Below are 21,176 nucleotides of genomic sequence, written 5' to 3' on the forward strand. Positions count from 1 at the left end.
GCAGGGGTTAAGGACACGGGGTCTGGGATCAGTTCACTGTTTCCAGTCCCTGCCATGCTGAGTAGCTCAGAGGACCCCTCACTGCCTACTTTCTCTGTGTGGAGTTTGCTCTTTTGAAATATAGGAATAAAAATAGCAATAATGCTACCTACCAATTCAAATTTTGTGAAGATCAAGTAAAATATATGAAAAGCACTTCCTTACTCCACAGTAAATAGTCCAGGTATTTTTATTATTATTATCGCAGGGTAATTATATAGGCAGGCTGGTACCACAGGGCCTGGCATGGAAGCAGGGGCTCTGTTTCTTCTGAGAAAACCAAAGATGCTCACTCAGGTAAGAGAGGCATCTAAACCCCAAGTGTCAGAAAGGAGCTCTAGGAGGGCCACTGGGGTTAGGGGCAGGGAGGAACAGAAGTGGCTTTTGAGGTCCATTTGATGACCGAGAAATGGGAGTGAGCAGAAGCTGACCCATGGGCATGGAGTGCTGGGCAGGGTTCCCAATCCGGGCATCTGGAGAGAATCACTTAGGGAACTTTCTAGCAATGTCATTCCCAGACTCCAGCCAGCTAACATACTTCTTTTGAGCTCTCCAAGTGATTCAAATGAGCAGCCAGGGTAATATAACACATTATATGAGGAGCCTGGTAACTTCTGATTCAGCAGGCCTGGGATGGGCTCTGGGGATCTGCATTTCTAATAAGATCCAGGTGCTGCTGCTGCTGGTCCATGGAGAACACTGAATAGCAAGGGCTTAGAGCAATGCTTCTCAAAGTGTGGTTCCTTAAGCTAGCAGAGCAGCCATGTTGGCATTGCTTGGGAACATGTTAGAAACACACCTGCTGAAGCTTCACCCCAGAACCACAAAGTCTAAAACTCTGGGAGGGAAGCTTAGCTCTGTCTTGACGAGCACTGTGGGTTTTTCTGATGCCCAGTCAAGTTTGAAAAACACAGAGCATTTGCTTGCACTTGCCACTTGCTGTTGTGGAGGAACGGCCCAGGGGCGGATGGTGCTGCTCTGGGTTTGAGTCAAAAGTAGAGGCCCAGGAATAAGACCACCCACCTGTCTACCTGCTACAGTCCTCTTCCTCCCTACAGGGCACAGGACTCTGTCACAGCCCCTGTGGAAGCTTCCTGCTTCTCTGGGCCCCTCCCGCCCCTGCCTCTTCCCCCAGTTGGCTCAGCCACAGCTTGTATACCTGGCATGGGCATCACCTTTATCAGAAGCTCCCACTGCATGGCCACTCCTGAACCCATGACCGGGGTCCGGCCTTACACTCCTGGCTCCTTCTTGGGGCCAAACCCTATTAATCAGGCTCCTAGTGGCAACATGCACGGGGCAGGTTCACCATTGATTTGGGCAGGTGGATAAAGGAGTCCTGGAGCCCTCAGTGGATTTTTCAGGCCTTTAATGCTCTCTCAGAGAACCAGGTACACAGGCACACCAGGCAGGGAGGCTGGCATGCAAGGAGGCAGGCACAGACCAGATAGGTGTGAGGGGCTGGGAGGCAGACAGGCAACTGAACCTCCCAGGCCCCCATGAATCTTTACTCTTTTTCTGGACTCTCTCTGGTGTTCTCTCATGGTCTCACTTCTCTGTAGTCATGCCACTGGTCCTCATTTCCCTGGCCTCTAGGCTCAGGTGTGCACACTTACACACGTACACACGCTCATGCTCCAGGTGTCCACACAGACATGCATGCCCCCTGCCCATGCTCCCAAGTGCCTTCTGCATTAACATGATCAAGCGTGCAGGTGACAGCCACAGAGGCTAGTGGTGTAAAAATCTTGACTGATTTCATTTACCCTACAAAGCCTTACTACCACTGGCCTACCCTTGCGTTCCCATCAGGCCTTGCAGCTAAGGTTCTACTAGTCGTGACAGCAGTTGCCCTCCAGGGTGAGTAATGCTTTGACAGCATCTACTACAGTGCCTGGCGTGCAAGTCATTAAATGTGTGTTGAACATTTTAAGGGGGAGTAAGTCTGAAACTGCTCTTCATATCTGCTTTATATGTGAAGAGCAAAAGAGGAGCTGGAAGCAGTCCCCTTCCTGTTATCTTTCTGTCCTCGGGGACTTCAGGTAAGAGATGGAGAGAACAGACTCAGTTAAAAGAAGCCTTTTCCCTTAAAGAATTCTCATTACTGAAAAGAGAAGACTGAAGAAACAGCATGTGGGAGGGGTCTGAGCTTATTAAAGTTGCTTCCAATTTTCTTAGTGCCGTAATTGGATTCTGATTTATAGGACATGTTTGGACAGCGCCTGAAACAGAGAACTATTAGCTGAGCATTAGAGCAAGCGCTGCTGAGCAGGCGACACTGGGTGAATCACTTAGGAGTTTGAAGATGCAGCAGGTGGGGGCCGGTGCAGGGAAGGAGGGCGTCAGTGGGAGTTTCACCAGCTGACCATTGTCTGAACAGCCAAAGGCATTGGTGTGTGGCACCCACAGGAGCAAGGCCTGGTGTGGCCTGGGTGACAGGAGAGGCCCTGGAGATCCCAGGGCTGCATTTCCCTCCGTGGAATAGAACAGAATGGCCATTTTTCTCTTGATCCTTTTCTCATGGCTTCATGTTGTTGATGTTTTTTTGGAGGCAGCCAGGTTTATCTGGAACACAGAATGACCGAGATGAGGAAAAGGAGAAATAAGTCTAGGGCAGGCTTTGAGTACCCCATTCCTAGGGTTTATCGGGCTCACAGCGTGGACAGTGAGTGCTGCTCACCCCTAGGATAGTTTCAAGAGTGTCTGCAGTTGTGAATGGGCCCCCTACTCATTCACCCCTAGAGGTTGATGATCTTCTCAGGCCCGTCCCACCCCTTACCTGATGTTTGACATTTTCACAGTTGCATTTGAAACCTGCTGTCATTGACCTTTAGACATGTCTTTGCTGCGGCTCAGTCTCTTCCCGGATTCCGGCACCACATGAGGAAAGGGGACAGGCCAGCAGCAGTGGCCTTCTGTGAGTCCTTGCTCCTCTCTAGCCTTTGCTTTCTCATCTGCAATTGGATTAGATAACTGTGAATTTTTATCCTTTGCTGAGTTGCCGCACAATTGCAGATCAATTCATTTTTCCATGGCCGGTCTTCTCATTCCATATACATGCAAATACATACTCTTCATTCTCCTATCCTACCTCGGGCTGAACAAAATGTTGTTTAGGGCATCTTCATTCCCAGTTTGCACCTAAGTCCTCACCTCAGCCTTAATTTCCAGGCCTGAGTGCTGTGGGGTCACAAGGAGGAATAAATCATGGCTATTTATTTCAGGCTGTGGGGTGGGTATCATCAATAACTTCTTCCATGTAAGAAAGAGACAGCATCTAGCTTGGGGTAAATCTGAGATTTCCTAGGGGAGTTCTGCTGTTTGTAAAGCATTGATTGGTCCAACAAATAGTTCTCATTTTCCAGTTCTCCAACCCCCACCCTGTCACCACATTCTGGTGACAACAGCTGGATTAGCCATCATTCAAGTAGAGCGTAAACATCTGGCAGACAAGAAACCTTTAAGTGGGGGCACATCTCTCCAAAACAGGGGAAATGTTTTGATAAAGCAAATGTGTGTTTTCGTTGTTGCCTAGCAATCATCCTTATGGGACTGCTTGGATTGCAGGGGAGCAGGTGGCAGGGTGGACCAAGCCCATGAGCTGTGGGCTAGAAGGGGTTAGAACTGGGGACAGCCTCATTAGGTCACCTCCACCTGGCCTGGCAGAGCTGGATTGCTCCCTTCAGCATGTTCTCCCGGCCTTTGTCCAGTGCCTTGCTAAATGATTCAAACAGTGGGATGCCCATTGCTTGCCTGGAGGGAAAATTCCACACTTCGATACATCTCACCAGGAAGACATTTTTCCTTTGCTTCTTTTCATCCTGGGAAATGAGGGGGCAGTGGCCCTGTCTCGGAACGGCTTTCTCCCTCCTTGTATTTACTCAGTTGGAATGGCTGCGAAAGATCATCATCATTTCTCTCCTTGAACTCAGCACTTAGCAGTAATAGGATAAAAATCTTTACGGCTGGAACAGCTAAGCATAAAGAATCTTCATATTGCCTCAGAGTCAAGGCTCTCTCACAAGCTCAGCCCAGAGTGGGTGATTCCACATCAGGGCAGGGGGGAGGAGAGGGGAAACCCATCACAGGCACTTAGCTTTTGCAAACAAGCTCACCCCATCTGCTACGTTCTGGTCCCTTCTGGGTACCATTTTTCAGTCCCGGAGTTTGTGAGCCTGTTGACAGTGGCTTTGCGTGTGCTCCACTCCAGAACATCTCCAAGTTTCAGGGAGCTTTGGGAGGGAACAGCAGGGGGAGCGTCTGAATGTTCTGGAAGTGCTCTCCAGGAAAACTGTAATTGCTGCCTGGACAGCTGTTTGCGGTACCACCTACAGGGCCTCCAAATGGGTTCTCACCAGGGTGAGGAGGAAGAAGCACCCCAGGGGCTGAGACAGCAGCCAGGATTCCTTCTGCTCCTGGTGCCCTGGCCACACATGCTCCTGCCACCGCTGCTGGCCTCTGAGTTTCAGGCAGATTTCCCAGGGAGGCGACTCCTCAGCCTCCTCAAGGAGACCAGTTAAGAAAGCTTGCCGATGAGAATTCATCTGGGCAAATTGCCTTAACTAATGTTTTCTCACCCTTTGCTTCCTCCTTAATTTCACCAACTTTGCCTTTGCCTGGTCTATCTTGTCCGTGCATTCTTTTTCCCTTTCTTTTACTCATTCATCACTCAGTGCTGATCACTGTGTGCTAGGAATGGGGTTCCACTCTCCTGAGCACATGACCGAGTGGCAGGAAAGCACATGGGCTGACTCCCACTGCCCATGTGGACTGCCCTGGCCATTGCCTTGATACAAGAGTTAACACACACACACACATCCTGCCCTCCTTTTCCAAGCCCATCGTCTGCCCTGTCCCTGGCATTAGTGTAGCTCTTTCTGTGTTGGTGTGCCACCGGGAGAATGAGTAAGTTCCCCTAAATTGAGAGGGTGATTTGAATCTGCAGAATAAAGCAGGCTTATCAATTAATCACACTTAAAATCTTCTAAGAGTAGATTACACACAGAGGTCCTGGCACTGGAACAGGTCCTGCTACTGGTGGAGAGGGCTTCGGGGTGAAGCAGGATCCACACCACCTACCCTGCTTAGTATGTGTAAGACTATTGTCATCCAGTGTCCTGGAGGACATGTCACACGTGTCTTTGATCTGAGATGAATAGGATTGTGCAGGAATTGCCTGTACAGCCTACTGCATGTGAAGGAAACAATGGGGAAACTGAGTTTCTTCCCAGGGTCGGGCAACTCTCAGTCACGGGCCTAAGATGGTATTGCTACAGAAGGGGTCACTTTGGTTTTCCTATACTTGGCCTTGGAGAAAACCCTGGGAGTTGGGAGCTTTCCTGTAAAAAGACAGAGCAGTATTAGACTGGTTTGTCAAGGAGGAGTTTGCGTGCTGGTGGGAGGCAAAGGCTTCTGAAGAAGGGGGTGTCTGAGCTGGAACTGAGGAGAGGGAGGATGTTAGCAGGCAGGTGGCATTCTGAGCTGGGGGAGCAAAATCCCCAGAGACTAGGAGGTGGAAGAGCCCTTCAGGTGGAACTCCTGGAGGACTGGGAGCTCGTCCTGTTTGCCTGGAGTGTGGATGATGGAAGGAAGGGGTGGAAGGGGGAAATATTTCCAGAAGGGAAACTTAGGGCCACATAGTGGCAAAATCCTCAATTTGGGAATGGGAGTAGACACTGGCAGACCTTCCCTCTCACAGCAACCCCAGGACATGCCCCAAGCATCACATCCCCGACCGGCACCATTTTCTGGGCGCTCCTGCGCAGGAAGGGGACCCGGGCAGCGCTGGGCTGGGCAGCAGTGGTGCCCCCGGCTGGTACCGACACCACCCCCACTGCCTCCAAGGGAAGATGGGCGACAGAGCAAAACCCAGCGTGGCTGAAACTGGGACCAGCACTTGGGGAGGAATGTGCTGTGGGATCTTGGCTTTAAGGCACGGGAGTCCTGGTCTTACCCTGGGGGGTAATTTTGAGGTCAGGGAGAGATGACCCACAGGAGCTGGTTCTGAGGGAAGAGCTGGTGAGGACCTGGGAGGGTTCTGTCCTTCTCCCCTGAACTAACTGCTGGTTGTCAGGCTTGAGCACTAGCGCTGGCTGTGGGGTTGGGCAGAAGAGAGAAATAATCACTGTTATTAGTGATTATGAGGCGAGGTTAGTAAAGGAGCTTTGTTTTCAGAGTCCTAGGGGAGGACTCTCCCGGGGAGCAGGCCAGACAGAGAGTTCTGGTCAGTCTCCCAGGTTACCAGTGAGAAAACACTCTCATTGTTCCAGAATAAAGTATTTGTTTTAGAAGCAGCCATTGATACTCGATCCTCTGTCTTGTCCCTCCTCCGGTCATTCTTCTATGCTCTTTGCCCAAGAACCAAACCCAAAGCCTGAGTCTTCGTTCACCCTCCGTGACTTGCTTTTTGTCATTTTGTCCCAGTCTTGGTGTGATACAGGGGGCGGTGAGGGCCGCTGGACCAGGCATGAGAAGGCTGGATCCTATTTAAGAGGGTGCTGACCCTTCAGCACCCTGCGTGTCCATTTCCCCACTGGTGAGAAGAGAGAAGCAGATCAGAGATGGTTATTAAGGTCACTTCCAGCTCTGTCTTCTGCCGGTACAGACGTGCGGGAACTGACTCAGGAGCTGAATCAGTTCGGAGGCTATTTCCAGAAGCCTGACTCCTTCTGCTCCGCCACCCCTCCCCTCCCCAAGGCCCTGGATTAATCTTTCCCCTCACACCCTTCCCTTCCTTGCAGCTCCAGGTTCCTGCGGAACCATTAGAGCTGTCCTTGCTTATTGCCACCTCGTCCATTTCCTTGTGCAGGCCGTGCGCACCCCCTCACGCCTTCCACTTGGCGTAGGTCTCCAGACCCCCACCCAGCTCGAGAGACAAATATGAGCTGGTTTGGTGCTGCCTTTGAGTGTATCAGAAGCCCCAGAATCTATTAAAGCAACTACAGCAGAACTGTTTGCTCCTGGAGCTGGCACATCCTGTGGCTGGCAGCTTGACTGCAAACTGGTGACCTGCCCATGTGTCTTCATCTAGAATAAGGAGCGGAACAGACAGACTTTTTCCCTTGAAAGCCCAGAACACCATCTCCCCTGGTGACTTTAAGGAGCCCTGACTTGGTGTGAACTGGCACATCTGCTTCTAATGCCAGAAGGAAACAGGCCAGCAAGGGGCGGGAGGGGCCTCTGCGGTGACTCAGGGCACCAGGACAGTTCCTCACTAGTAGCGTGAACCTTGCGGTGAGACCCCAGAATAAAACTAATCATGTGGTATGTTTATGAGGGACGCAAAGCGTCCGCACATCCCTCACATGATGTCCTCGGCAGCCCTTGGCTGGAGGGGCTGTCTCCATTTCACAGGGGAGGAAAAGGAGGTGCAGGCAGGGCAGCTGGCGGACTGAGTGGCAGGGCTGGGTCTTCTTGCTCTGTTGAGCTTTGAGCTAAAACATCCCTACCTCTTCCTAACTGGACCTTGGGTGAGTTACTCAAACTCCCCAAGTGTCCATTCCCTCACCTGTAGAATAGGGATAATAATGGGACCCAAGTTTGTATGGGGGTGAGCAAATCTATATCCCACATCATGATCATCATCTTTAGTGCTTAGCATGCACTTGGTGACCGATCGCTGCGGTTCGTGGTCCTGTGGTTATCAGTACCCGACCCACATTAGCTGTTGGGGCTTGTGATCTCCCCACTGCTCTGCAGCTGGGGGCCAAGGGGCGCCTGCAGGGCGGGGCAGAGACAGTCTCAGCTCCCGAGGAGAAGAGAGGGACCCTGGCTCAGCACCCTGTCCCCCCAGCCCTGAGCTGGGGTGCTGTTTGAGAACGAGGTGGGGCAGGTTGGAGGGGCCTGGGCAGGGAAGTTCGGCAGAGAGAGAGCCACCTGCCTCAGCCTTGGCGCCCAGCTCTTGATGCTTCACTTGCCTGAATGTCAGACTTTAAAACTGGAGTGCAAAATAAGCAAGGAGGCAATTGCGATGCCGTGTCTGCCGAAATTTGTGCTTTTAAGATACCAGGGACAGAAGCCAAGGCCAACAGAGTGATTTAAGGGCCGGGGGCCAGGAAGTACAAAATGTGTTTGACAAGAGATGAAAAGAGCAGGAAAGGAGATGGCAGCTGTGGGTGGGAGAAGCTGTGGCGACGAGGCCGCTGGCGCCGCCGGCCGTGGTGACAGACAGTGGGATGGAGCCGTGCGAGCAACGGCCGAGGGCGGCGGGGAAAGTAGCTGAGGAATGTGTGAAGTGAGGAGAAGAGCTCTGTCGGGCCGTGGAATCGTGTACCAGCTGGGGTCCATCTGGGCCGGCATGATCAGCGAGTGTCCCTGCCTTGGTGTCCCTGATGCAATGCACCAAGAGAGTGTGTGTGTGTGTGAGATCTCTCTGTACACATGATATTTATAGATGATATATGACATATATATAAATATATTCATTTCAACAAAATTTTTCATTCCTGGCCTGCCCTCACCTTCTGCCCTGGCCTGATTCTCACCGGAAACTGGGCACCGCCGACATCCATATATCTGTTCTGCGTCCTTCCCCATACTTCATTCACACTCCCCGATCATGACACAGATGCATCGTTTACCCGTTACCCCAGGCCTCACTGAGCCTGCCTATGACTCCCCCCTGCCCCCCCAGACCTCCAGCATCCACCTTCTCTCAGGCTCCATCTCAGGGCAGGTTTACCCTTTGGCGGGAGCCCAAATCCCTGGAGGCCTCCTCTCTCCTGCCCTCATGGAGCCTGCCTCCTGGACAACTCTTGGCCCCTGAACTTGCTGTCACCCTCGCCTGCTGTTCCCTTCCAGCCTGGGTAACTGCAGCCTGCAGCCCCCTCCTCCTTGGCTCGGGACCTGCAGCTGTCGGTCCACACGGCTCCTCCCTGGAGGTGCTTTCCAGACCAGACACCTGTCATCCTCCCTCTGAAAGCCTTCAGATGTCATCAGTCCTGCCCCCCCCCCCAGGTGCCTCCCTCCCCAGGGCTGCCTGACTGTGCGCAGGGTTGCTGCCTTCTCATTTTTCTTCTCTCTGTCTCTGTCTCTGAGCAGATTCTTCTCTCAGGAATCCTGCTTGGGGTGGTCCCCTCTCCAGGAAGATATCTTGTCCCCTCAGGGGCACCTGCATGCTCACCTCTGAGCACCATCTTTTACCCCAGTGCAGGCATCTGTGTGCTCCGTCTCCCTTGGCAGCCTCAGGCGGCCCCGGCACCCCTGGGGCGGGGATGCTGCCTGGCACCGTGGCTGGCATTCACTCCTGTCAGTACCAGCTGCGTGAATGTGGACTCAAAGAGCACCTCGGGGCTTGTATTCTCAAGCTCTCTCTGAAAACATCAGGGTTTGGGAACAACTCCTCAGAACAGAGGGAGAAAATCAAATCACAGGAAATTTATAAACCACCTTCACTCAACAAGGAATTCTCTGTGTTAGCACATAAATCCAGGCCATAATCAGCCAACATTTATTGATCATGCTATTCCCCTGACGCATGGTAGGCACCTTATATATGTTCTCTCTGCTGTCTCACAGCAACGTGGCTCGGTCCTGGCTTTAGAGGTGAGGGAATTGACTCCGGTTGGCTGAGTCACTTGCCCAAAGGGATGGGAAGAGGTAGGGAAGTGGCCCCTGCCCACAGAGAAGATGGCACAGCTGTGCAGGAAGGGGAGTCGTCACAGTGGGCAGACAGAAGTGCGAGGAGGAAGCTGACAAGGGCCAGACTCTACAGGGCAGTTACAACTGGTGACCCTAGAAAGCAGGACCTGGGAGTGTGTGTGTGTGTGTGTGTGTGTGTGTGTGTGAGGCTCCTGCAGGGTCCTGGGGCAGGGCTGGTGGGGGAACACCCTGGTGGAGACCTCAGGCTGGGTCAAGGCTCAGTTCCAGGTGGCTCCTGAAGGGTGGGGGAGGGGAGAGGAGCCTTTGTGAATCAGAAGATACCTGTGGAAAGAGGGAGCATGATGAGGGCGAGGTGAGGTCTGCAGGCAGGAAGCACAGTCTGGAGCTATGACAGTTGGGCAGACCAAGGGTGTGGACTTTGACAGATGAAAGCGGGAATAAAAGAAAATGGTGGCAGGACCATCTGGCGATGGTCCTGGAAAGCTGTGGGAAGACTTTACCTTTTATGTTTTTATTTTTTAAAAAGATTTATTTATTTATGCATACAAGAGCTGGGATACAGGCCAGAGATGCAGGGGGTTGAGCGGACCCACCAGAGACAGAGTGGGGAGCAGAACAGGCAGATGCACTGAAATACACTGCTGAGGGAAGCAGCAGGCAAGACAGGAGAGGTCTGCTGCGCCATGCGGGTTGTTTCCTGGCTGGGCGGGGATTGAACTCGTGCTGCAGAGGCTGCAGATTGCTTCATAGTATGGTGCTTTAACCCCTTGCTCCACCAGGGAAGCCCAAGCCTTTGCCTTTTACCTCCCCACCTGAGATCCTCCAGAGGGCCACAGCACTGAGTCTCCTGGAGAAGAGATGCTGAACACTTAATTCAAGCAAGACCCTTCCTGTGCTGTGTACTGGGTCTGGCCATCGAAGGGCCTCTAATGGGTCGTTTGAGGGACAGAAAGGGGAGCCAGGTCATCTGGCTTTCTCTCTAGTCTCGGCCGCTTACTCACTGTAACCTCTCTCCTCCACAGGGAGGAAGAGCCACTAGACACAAGCTCCATCCCCGGAGCCACTAGATACAGGTCTTATCTCAGCTGCTTCAATTTGAGGAATTTTTCCCTCATTAGTTAAAAAGAGGGATGAACTCTTCTCTGATCCTTTAGCTGGGAAATCTAAGAAATATCTGGAAATAGCTCAGGGAGTTATTAAGGGGAGACATCATTCGTTAGCAAGTGAGGGACAGCCCAGACTTGTGATTTTCCATCTTTCCAGAACTTTCCAGCATGCAGCCTTTAAGATCAATGACCAAAGAGCAGAAGAAGGTCAATCTGATAAAGTAAAGGTTGGAGAGCTGGTGAACGGATGACCATCAAAGGGCCTCTAGTGGGGCGTTTGAGGGACAGGAAAGGGAGCCAGGCCATCTGGCTTTCTCTCAGGTCTCTGCCGCTTACTCACTGTGACCTTCTCCTCCACAGTGAGGGGGCAGGAACCAAAGCTCCCACCTCGCACAATTACTGTGTACATTAAATGCTCTCAGAAGAATACCTGAGACATAGCAAGGGTTCAACAAATGTTACCTATTATTACTCTTGTGTAGTGTGATTCAAACAGAACTAAAATAAGACTTGAAGGAGCCCTAGTCCCAGACACTGAGGAATCTTTTTCAGGGCATATTTTAAAAATAAACCTTGGCCCACACATCCTGGTCTCAGCTAGACTCTGCATTTGTCTTTGAGGATGTACTCCCTGCGTGTGAACACACACATGCACGCGCACACACCCCCCCCCACACTGGCACACACACGCACTGCTGTCGTCTGGGTGGTGCTTAGAACCAGCTAACCCAGGTCCTGACAGCCCCAAGAGAAGGCTCTTTGTAAGGCTTCTCCCCTCCCCCCAGAGCTTCTCTGCTCCTCTTCGAAAGAAGATGCTACTGCCTCTCCCCGCCTTTCCACTCAACCTCAGTGCCCCTCTCACTTTGAAACTGGTCACTGTAGGAGACTAAAATTAATTGTCTGGAAAGACCAATGGACTGGGTGCATAAGGGAGCAGCGGTCATTTCTAGGAGGTCTGCTTGCAGCTAGAGGTGTCTGCATGTTCCAGGTCAGTTGTCCCTTCTGAGCCCCGCCAGCTCATGACCACATGGGCAGCAGAAGTGCGTGAGGAGAGCAACTGGGGGCAGAGATCAGAAAAGCCACATCACCCTGTTAGTACCAGCAGCCCAAGAACAGAGCTGGAGCTGCTGGTTCCAGAACAAAAGCAGGAGGTCCTGTCCTCTGTTTCATATCCACGCTGTCTTGTGCAGGGCGGTCAGACCAAGCTCACCATCATTTAGGGAACAAAACCATGAGTTGCCCTTTGGGGGACTGGTACAGCTATGGAGTAGAGGGGAGGCCACAAGGGAGAGTTTCATGAAGCCGAGTGTTACAATACAAGGGCTTTGAATTATTCTGAGACTGCAGCTTTTTTGGCGTTCAGACACCCTTTCTATTACAAAATAATAATGATGCTAGCAGATGGGATTTTTAAAATATGCTCTTTCCTGCAAATAAATTGTTGCAAACCTAATAGTGGTCTCTAATTTTTTTCATTTTCTTTTTTTCATCCATAGCAACCTAATATCGATAAACCATTGCCTGACACTAATGCTGAAATTTTAAATCGTATTATATATATAAGTGAAGGCTGGGTAATGACATAAGACCATGAGGTCCAGTCGAAATAGAGATGAGCCATATATGAAATTTAAGGTTTTCTAGGCGTCACATTCAACAAACTGAAAGTATAAGAAATGAGTGAAATACATTTTTATGATAGGTCTTATTTAATCTGATATAGCCAAATATTACCATTTTGACATAAATAATGCAAAATATGTACAGAAGTGTTTCACATTCTTACTCATGAAATCTTTGAAGTCATGCATGGAATTCACATAGCATCTCCCTATCCAGACTAGACACATGTCACTCAGCACCCACATGTGGCTACTCGGTTGATCCGTGTGGGTCTAAGAAGAGGGTGTCTGAGCCATAGGCCGGCCATCCTATCAGGAAGAATTCACATTAGGCAGCTTGTTCATCACCCTGGGACTTAGATAAAAAGAGGGAACATGCACAAAGACATGAGGATTGGGGCCATCAGCTGCGCCCCCACCCCCCACAGTGGTCAGCCCTGTTCCTCAATGGTTCTCTTTCCTGGGCATTTATCCCCTTCTTCACATACTAGAATTTAATAACATGTTCAGCAGTTTAAAATGTGGCAGTGTGATGGGCTAGCAGATCTCACTTTATTTTAAGTGTCTTATGAGATGCAGGATTTCTGAAATACTAAGTGAGGATGGCTGTTGAAGCAAGAAGTAGGAGCAGTATATGTTTATGGGGATGAACAAATTAATCTGCATGTGAAATCCCAGTGAAATTGACATGAAATAAAAATTTCATGCCTTACAGTGTATCAGTGTTGCCCATGAAATGAGATTAAAAGGAATTTCTGATTTTACAGTTGTCATACTTTTTATGACTGCTTGTGTTCTTCTCTTGGAAAGGGTTGAGTCGGAAAGGGTTGAGGCTACGTTTTATATTTTGTGGTCATCTTTCTTTTCCTTAGAGCAGAGAGGAGGCTTCCTCACATAGAACTGAACTGGGGGTCCAGGGGGTGAGGTGCTCTCAGCTCTGAAAATCAATCTGTGATTCTGAAAGCAAGGCCACTGCCCCTGACCCAAGGGAACCAACATTCTGGAAACGCCTCTGGGCCAAGAACTTTGCTCCTCTCCTCTCCTCTGTTCTTCACACGCATCAACTTTGGGGTGTGTGTCTGGGAAGATGGGAGGAGACATTAGTTGTCATCAGGCCTTTTCTGGGCTACAGCTGATGACACATTGAGACTGGGAAGTGGGGAGTGAGGAAGGCTGCATCCCACCCGCCCGAGCCTGGGAATCCTTGGGGACGGTGTTCTAGGAAATGAATCCCACCCCCACTTTATGTCTTATGCCTGTGTTTCCCTGGGCCTTTGTGGCCACAGAGGCAGGCAGATGGCACATAGGAAGATCAGCCATTCTTTCCCTCTGCCTGGGTCTGCCCTGTGTGGTGTGCACAGTGGCTGTGGGAAGCGGAGGGACAGACCAGAGCTTTCTGTTTAGGGTCAGGCGGCTATTAACAGGCCCTCCTCCCAGGGCCTTGTTGAAATCACACCTTCATGCCCCCTTTTGGGCTCCGCCTGAACCCCTTGCGGATGTCCTTGTAGCAGCTCAGCCAGCAGTTTCCTCATCTTCCTGTCCCTACCCATCCTGCTCCCTCCCGTCCTGGCACCACGTCCCACGTGGCCTTTAAACAGGACCTGAGACCCAGAGAAGGGAAGCCCTCCCCAGCAACTGAGTGACCTAACTGTTGGATTTCTGCTTCCGTGGGCCACACACTGGCGTGACCTTTCTGCTTTCTGTAATGGTAATTGTCCCCCGCTTCTGGGATCACAGAGCTTCACTTCAGGGGTTTGTCTTCAGACTCATTGTCAATTCTGGAGGTGCCAGGGCAACTCTCCTTTACTCCACCTTTTTATATTAATAATAATTTTGCTCTCCTCTCTGCTGCAGAGTAATTGAGTCTGCTGCTCCATCACTCCCTCCTGCTTTTATGCTGGAAGATAAAACCCCGAATGTTTGTAATTTATGACCATGTCTTTTCTTCCACAAGGGCAGCCTGCTGAAGGAGGGAAAGTGTGTCCAGGGTCCAAGGACCAGGGTCCTGGTTGCAGCGGACAAGCCTTGGGCTGCAGGGAGCCTCATTGTTCATTGATAAAATGGGGGTGCTGATGAGCATCCTGACAGTGTGTTTACGGGCTGCTGCCAGTAGTTAGTGATCATGTGCAATAAAATCAAAGGCACGTGCGCTGCCTTATGCTGCTGTGGGAGCTGACGGCGCTTGTCACTTAGTGTGCTTCTGACAGGACCCCTTGGCACAAGTTCAGGTGCAAGGAAAGGGCAGGGTGGGCAGGAAAGCCATGATTGGCTGGTGGAGAGACAGGAAGAGACACAAGAGGGAGAGGCCCTGGGTTAGCAGCTCTGAGCACCTTTCTGGATGCATCCTTGGCCAGTGAATGGCACTGAGCACTAAAGAATGGATGGCCCAGAAAGCGCTGTGAGCCCTACCTGAACTTGGAGAAATCAAGAGTGTTAGTTGAATCTTTCTTTAAAAAGAAAGAAAGCAAGCAAGCAAAAAAAGAAACAACACAGGCGACCCCTGGGAGAAGGGTGCCCTATTAGTGAGGGGCCTGGTCTGTCACCCCACGCAGTAGAGTCCTGCCCCTCCCCCTTTCCGGCTCACGCCCTTCTTTCCTGCTCACTATTTCTTCTCTCCAGTAAAACCTCTAAATCTTTAATAAATTATAAACATGGTTTCTCGTCCATCTGCTGGCGCCAGATCTAAGTGCTGGCAGCTTTTTCCATTCCGCTCGTGTCCCTAATAGATCTCGCTGTTTGATTAATCATTTAGATCCCTCTCACAGAAAACCCCTGTCTGAGCCCACTCTCCTCAGGCGTCTAATTTTAAGGATTTTTCTCAGTCTCTCAGATTTTCGCTACCAGTGCCCAGTGGCGGTTCTCTCAATGCAGCTGTGGCCCCCCGCTTTGGGGCCATGGAGCCTCCTGCACAGGGCTCGGGGAGGTGGGCCCTGCCCAGCATCAACACCTTGGGCTCTTGTGCCTTAACCAGGGTGAGCTCACAGCTGGGACACTAGGGACAAGCACCAGCTCAAAAGTCAGGGGCTTGGGTTCAGCTGTCACAGTTCCTCACCAGGTATGTGACCTAGAGCGAGATTCTGAGCCTCAGTCTCCACATCTGTGGGTGCAGTTTCTCCAAGGCTGGTATGGGGGTCAGACAAAGCAAGGGATGAGTCAGAATGCAGGGAGCAAGGGCCGAAGGAGGAGACCAGACAGTCCCATGATCCAGAATGCCATGAGGTGCCATCTGGCTCCTGCTCTCCCCAACCCTCCCCAGCTCTGTGTGCACCGGGCGGGGAGCAGGGGGTGGTGGTGGGGGAAGAATTCCTGCCCTGTCTGGAGGGAGAACCTCACCCTTTATCCTGCAGGTGGGAAGTTTGGGCTGGGTCATCTCCAGGGCACCGCTTTTTTTCAACTTGATTTTGTGGTTCTAGACCATAAGCACTGAGCATCCTAAGGAGGCTGGGTCAGCCACGGTGTAGTCATGATAATAATAATGCTAGCAAATAATGACCATTTGCTTCGCCCATGTTACTCATCAGGTACTTTGCCCGCAGTATCTGCAGACTTCACAACCTAGAAGGGAAGTACTTATGGACATCTTACAGGTGGCAACAGAAGGCAAATGACCCACCCCAGGGCACACAGCCAGTTTTCAGCAGATCCAGGATTGAAATCAGCATCACAACCCAGGATCCTTTGTTGGACATGGATGCTGTGCTGCTCTGCCTTCCTCTTGCCTCTCAGTGCCCCTCACCTGCTGCTGGACCAGGCAGAACCACTCACCGAAGATGGCTTTCCAGCCTTTGCAAGATCTGGCTGCCCTCAACAGGAGAAGTCATTTGCAAACTTGAACTCGACAGCTACTATTTGTCAAGCACCTATCATTACCTAACAGTAATAATCTGAGGGAGAAAATCTACAAGTTAAGAACTGTAATCTGCACCTTCCAGGTGAAGACAGAGAGGCTTCCAAAAAGTAATTTTGGATGTCCAGCCAAACAGTCGAATCTCAGCTGCAGAACGGTCTTTGCGACATTCCATTTCAATCAGCCATGTTATTGAAAGTCTGTGGCAATCAAAGCTTCTGCCATTGATGCCATGAGAAGCTCCAGCAGGACCAAGCCCACTGCACAGCATTTTGGAGAGAGGGGTGATTTGCCTGGGGGTCTCACAGCTGGTCGGTGGTGTCAGTGAGAATTTCTGCAAGTCCTTTGAGAGGCTGACTCCCACACCTTTGCAAACCATCGATCTTCACCTGTCCCAGGAGTACATTTCCTGACTTCCCTCCTTCATTCTCCTATTCTGAGGACATGGAGGCAGCCAAGAGTCCTTCCCTAGCAGAGTTCATAGTCAGGTGGGGGAAATCGTCCCATCTTGAGAAGGAGCACAGAGGACAGGACATTCCCTATGTGGGGGAGTATGGAGTGCTTTCACAGCAGAGGGGACATGTCTCTGGGTCTTGAAGGATGTATAGAAGCTCACTAGGTAGAGAAAGGAGGAAGGATATTGCTCCACACAAAGCAATAGTGTGAGCAATGGTGGAAAGTGGTGGCTGCACATGAGGCCACGTTATAAAGCTGCAATAACAGATTTGGACTTTTTACATCAAGAGCCACTGTAAGGATTCAGACCAGAGGAGGTTACCAGCAGAGCTGTGTGATGAGCAGGACATATCCTGCAGGAGCAGAGTCTGGATCAGGAAGAATGTCAGAGGCTGTTTCAGGGATCCCCAGAGCAGTAAAGTCTAAGCTGGAGCCATGAGGACAGGGGAGGAGGGTGGACTGGGGGTTTTCAAGCAGGTGGAGCTCACCTGATGAGCAGTGGTCACTATGGGGAGCACAGGAAACCCCACAGGGCACTCCCTACCTTTATGCTGCCTCTCCCCAGGGGCTTCCTTTCCTAATTCTCTGCTCCTGCAACCTGACCTGTGCTCATGCCCCAGCAAAAGAACCCAGTTTGCTCTGAGTAAGTTCTCTTAGTTGGTGTTTGCTCTTCTAGGAAAAAGGGTTCAGAATTATCAGGGAGGCCATCAACCCACTGGCCTAGGATTGAGGTTCTAAGAGAATCTAGTGAAAACCCGGAACCATCATCCCAGAACACGTGCACACAGGTGTTTGCATACACAGCTTTGCAGACAACTTCAGAGGGCTCACGGTCCCCTTGAAGTCCATCCTTGGGTCTCTAGACACCAAATTAAAAGCCCCAGGACTAGGAAGAAATTGGAAAATGAAGAGGAAATAGTTGACTCGCCAAACGCGTGCTATTTATGTCCTCATTTATGCCTCCCCCCACCCCGCCCTCTCCCCTAGCCCCCCACACCCCCGCCACCACCTCTTGGACAACTCCTGAAATAACAAGAAACAGGAGGAAACTTTTACCCAAGGATAGCCCTCGTGGCAGCAGCCTCACTGGGCGGGTTTACTTTCATTATTATAGTAATTTTCGGGCTGCGAGCTACAATTTTCACTTGCAGCGAGGTATTAAATTGAAATTACCCCAGATGTAATTGTCATACAAAATGATCCTGGACACATGGAAATGAATGCACCTACAATGGTGCCACTGTTCCATTTTCTGGGGGTGGGGGTGATGAGAGAGACCTGAGGTGTGAGGTCACTTGCAGGGGTCGCATTTTCTTCAAGATAGGGTTGCATTGCTTACTGTGGGGTTTTAGGGCTCTGCTTCTTTAACCATGCCAGCTTGGGGTGTGTGTGGCAGGGGCGGGTTCTGCAGAGCATGGTGGGTTGGAGCTGCTGGCCGCCTGGGGTGGGCATGGATGGAGACCAGAGTCCAGGACTTGGGGGCCATGTGTGTGGCAGCAGGGAACTGTGTTGCACTAACTCGGGCATGTGAGAAAGCCCACATTATGTTCTGTACATCCTCTTAATTTGGCTTCAAGTTCTCCCTAGGTGGAGGGAGATGCAGCTTGTGATTTTCCTGGGTCTCTCGTCCCCGGAGGACTGGGTGAGGCCCCAGGATCCAACTGAGTGCTAGGCAGCTGGGTGACCCCACCAGACATGGGGCACCTGTCCACCATGCCCTTTCTGTCTGCTTTGCCCCAGAGCTCTCATTTATCCTGCTGCTTTTCCCTCCCCAGATGTGCCCTGCTGATGTACTGCAAGGACCTGCCTTCCACCAGCATCATCATCACCTTCCACAACGAGGCCCGCTCCACTCTGCTCAGAACCATCCGCAGGTAAGACGGTCTTCCCCTCACCTGTCAGTACCCCCATGCCAGCCATGTCTGCTGGCAGGGGAAGGAAAATGGTGCCAGCCCTGGGAGGAGAACATCAACCATTTCTAACCACTTGCCAGACATGGGCCTGCATGCTGCACATGCATCCACTCAGCCTGTGCTCACGCGCCTACGAGAGCGGCCACTGTTCCATTTTCTAGGGGCAACGAGAGAGACCTGAGGTGTGAGGTCACTTGCAGGAGTCGCTGAGAGTCACAGAGAACCTGGTTCCAGAGTCCTTGCCTTTACCCAGTGCTCTAGACTGCCTCTTGGTTTTGTTTTGAATTTCAAAATGTTGTCATTAAGTAAATCACTGTTCAGAAGTCTCTGACTTTTCAGACAAAAATACTGTGTTGTTGATACAGCTGAAAAAGTTCAAATGGCTTCTCCTGCAGGAGAAATTCGCAGCATCTCCAGGAAACTTGAAACCTGGCCCTGTCCCCACGGTCAGTAACTCTCCAAGGACTGTATACCTGGGGACAAGTTTTCTAGGCACTGACACCGCCCTCCCCACCCCCCACACCTGCCTGTGTATCTGGCTCCAACACAAGCCCCTGAATCAACTGGGCTTTCCCTTGCTTCATGTCGGGGCCTGCCTGCCCTGTTCACCCAGGATACCATCCAGGTAGGTTCAGTAATTGGTCAAAGGATGCGCCAACTCCAGAAAGTCACTCATTGGGGCCTGCAAAGGTCCACGGCATGATCTCCATCCTGGGAAGACATTGGCAGGATCCAGGGTGTGCCTTCAGCCACCAGTGCAAAGGGCAAAGACTGAGCTTTCCCAGCCAGCAGGGTGGGAGCACAGCAGTTGCATTAAAGGCTGTGTGACCCTGCTCTGGCGGGCAGCAGCCGTCACAATTAGTGCTGGGAGGTACTTCACCCCATGCAGAGGAGGCAGAAGGACCAGAACAAAGCCCTGGTGGGAGGAGCAGCAGGAAGACATTATCATTCATTTTAAACCAGAGTCAAGATGACTGAACGCTCACCAGGAGATACAGGGTGTGTGGTTTATGCAATAGGTTAACAAAACTCCAAAAGGGATTTTGAAAATCATCCCTGCCTGCACTTTGGGGTAGGAAGTGAGGACAGCATAGATCTAGGGCAGGACAGGGGTACTGATATCCTCTTGAGAAGAACATGAGTTCTAATCCTCACAGGTGACAAGGGAGCTGAGACCCTGAGAGCTGAGTCCACAGCCTCAGCCTGGGATTAGAACTTGGGTCTGCCAAGTAGTCCCCACAGTCGGCCCCCCACCGGGACCCTGGTATAAATGGGAGCAGTTCCACAGTACCCACAGCCTTCTTCCCAGGCTGTCTACCCCATACCTCTCCATCCTCAGCTCCTGGTCTGGGCCCTGCTCTGGCTCTGATAGGTACGTCAGCTCTGTCTGGCCGGGGGCCTACATGGCTTTGTAATAAGTGGACATCCCAGTGCCAGCCCCCATCAGAACTCTCCTCAGAACAGACTGGGGGAAAATTCCTCTCTGACCCTCACTTCTCAGAAGCGCCTGGTGGTTCTGGTCCCTTCCTCAAGCCATGCCTCTCCTCTGGAGCCTCTCCCTGTTGGCCCTCCCCCCAGATCGCCTGCCTGCCCCAGGTGTCCAGCAGCACTGGCATTTTAGGTGGGGGAAACGGCAGCTCCCAGTCGCTAATTCACCTTGGCTCATGCCCTTGGCTGGGGTGGTGGGAGGCCACACTGCAGAGGCCAGCTCTGCGGCCGAGTAGGCTGAGCCTTGGAGATACTAACTGAAGACCCTCTGTCGCCCAGAGAACAATGGTGAAGCAGGCTTCTGACCCTGCACTCTGACCTCTGAGTTCTTGGCAGCCTGACTAGGGCAAGGCTGGAGGTTGGTGTGGAGACATCCTGCATCCCTGGGAGGTGTTGGGGGCGAGAGGCACCAGCCACACCTCCAGCAGGGGGGCCAAGTGCCTGTGGTCCCTCCAGACCCCTGAGATACCTTGTCCATTACGGCCCCTCCCTGTCTGCTAAGAAGCACCCCAGATGGTCCGCTGATCCCCAGAAAAGGAGTTAAAAGTGAGTCAAAGAGAGCCCCAAGCACAGCAAAATCCATGTCATTTCCCTGGAATAAGCCACCCCTTCCCTGTCTCTGCCACATGAGGATGGCTGTGAACCGGAGGACATTCTGGGTGACTGCGAACAGCCCCAAGTGGATGTTTCACCTGTCATTCACGACGAATGTTCACTGTGTGGGGCCAGCATGTCCCTTAGAAACTCAGGGTGGGACGTGCCCACAGAGGCAGTCTTCAGCCTTAGCCACTGACTGGTGGGTTCCTTCCACCAGCACCTGCCCCTCTCTCTCCCGGCTTCTGCATTTGCCCCTCAAGTCACCTAATTGGAATCTGATTTCCAGCAAGGCTTCGGCTCTTGACAAGAAAATGTCGGGAGTCACTGTCAGGTGTCACTGTGACTCTCACGGCAGACTAATAAAGTGCCTTTTCGAGTTTCTGGGCCTTGTAGGCTGAGCAGGCACAAGGGGTGGGGGTGGTGGATTCCCAAGGGTGGATTCCCACAGCCCCTTAGCTGTCCCCATCTGCTGGGGCACCAAGGTGGGGATAGACACGCTCACAAGCCC

At 51.7% G+C, this 21,176-nt stretch overlaps 1 protein-coding gene and 1 long non-coding RNA gene across 2 annotated transcripts in view; one reads left to right on the top strand and one right to left on the bottom strand.

The window, feature by feature from the left end:
* GALNT14 (polypeptide N-acetylgalactosaminyltransferase 14) overlaps positions 1–21,176 on the top strand; it is a 183,696-nt gene that overhangs the window by 121,123 nt on the left and 41,397 nt on the right. The window contains exon 3 of the mRNA XM_054701225.1: positions 18,446–18,544. Within this exon, the coding sequence (XP_054557200.1) occupies positions 18,446–18,544 (99 nt within the window). The remainder of the gene's footprint in view (positions 1–18,445; positions 18,545–21,176) is intronic.
* LOC119259425 (uncharacterized) lies at positions 1,399–6,257 on the bottom strand. The gene is made up of 3 exons (XR_005128450.2): positions 5,993–6,257; positions 2,819–2,993; positions 1,399–2,604 (listed from the first exon to the last, which is right to left on the bottom strand). It is a non-coding gene; the product is annotated as an uncharacterized LOC119259425 (long non-coding RNA).

The sequence above is a fragment of the Talpa occidentalis genome, unplaced genomic scaffold (assembly GCF_014898055.3).
Source record: "Talpa occidentalis isolate TD23 unplaced genomic scaffold, MPIMG_talOcc4v2.1 talOcc4.5, whole genome shotgun sequence".
NCBI classification, from domain to species: domain Eukaryota; kingdom Metazoa; phylum Chordata; class Mammalia; order Eulipotyphla; family Talpidae; genus Talpa; species Talpa occidentalis.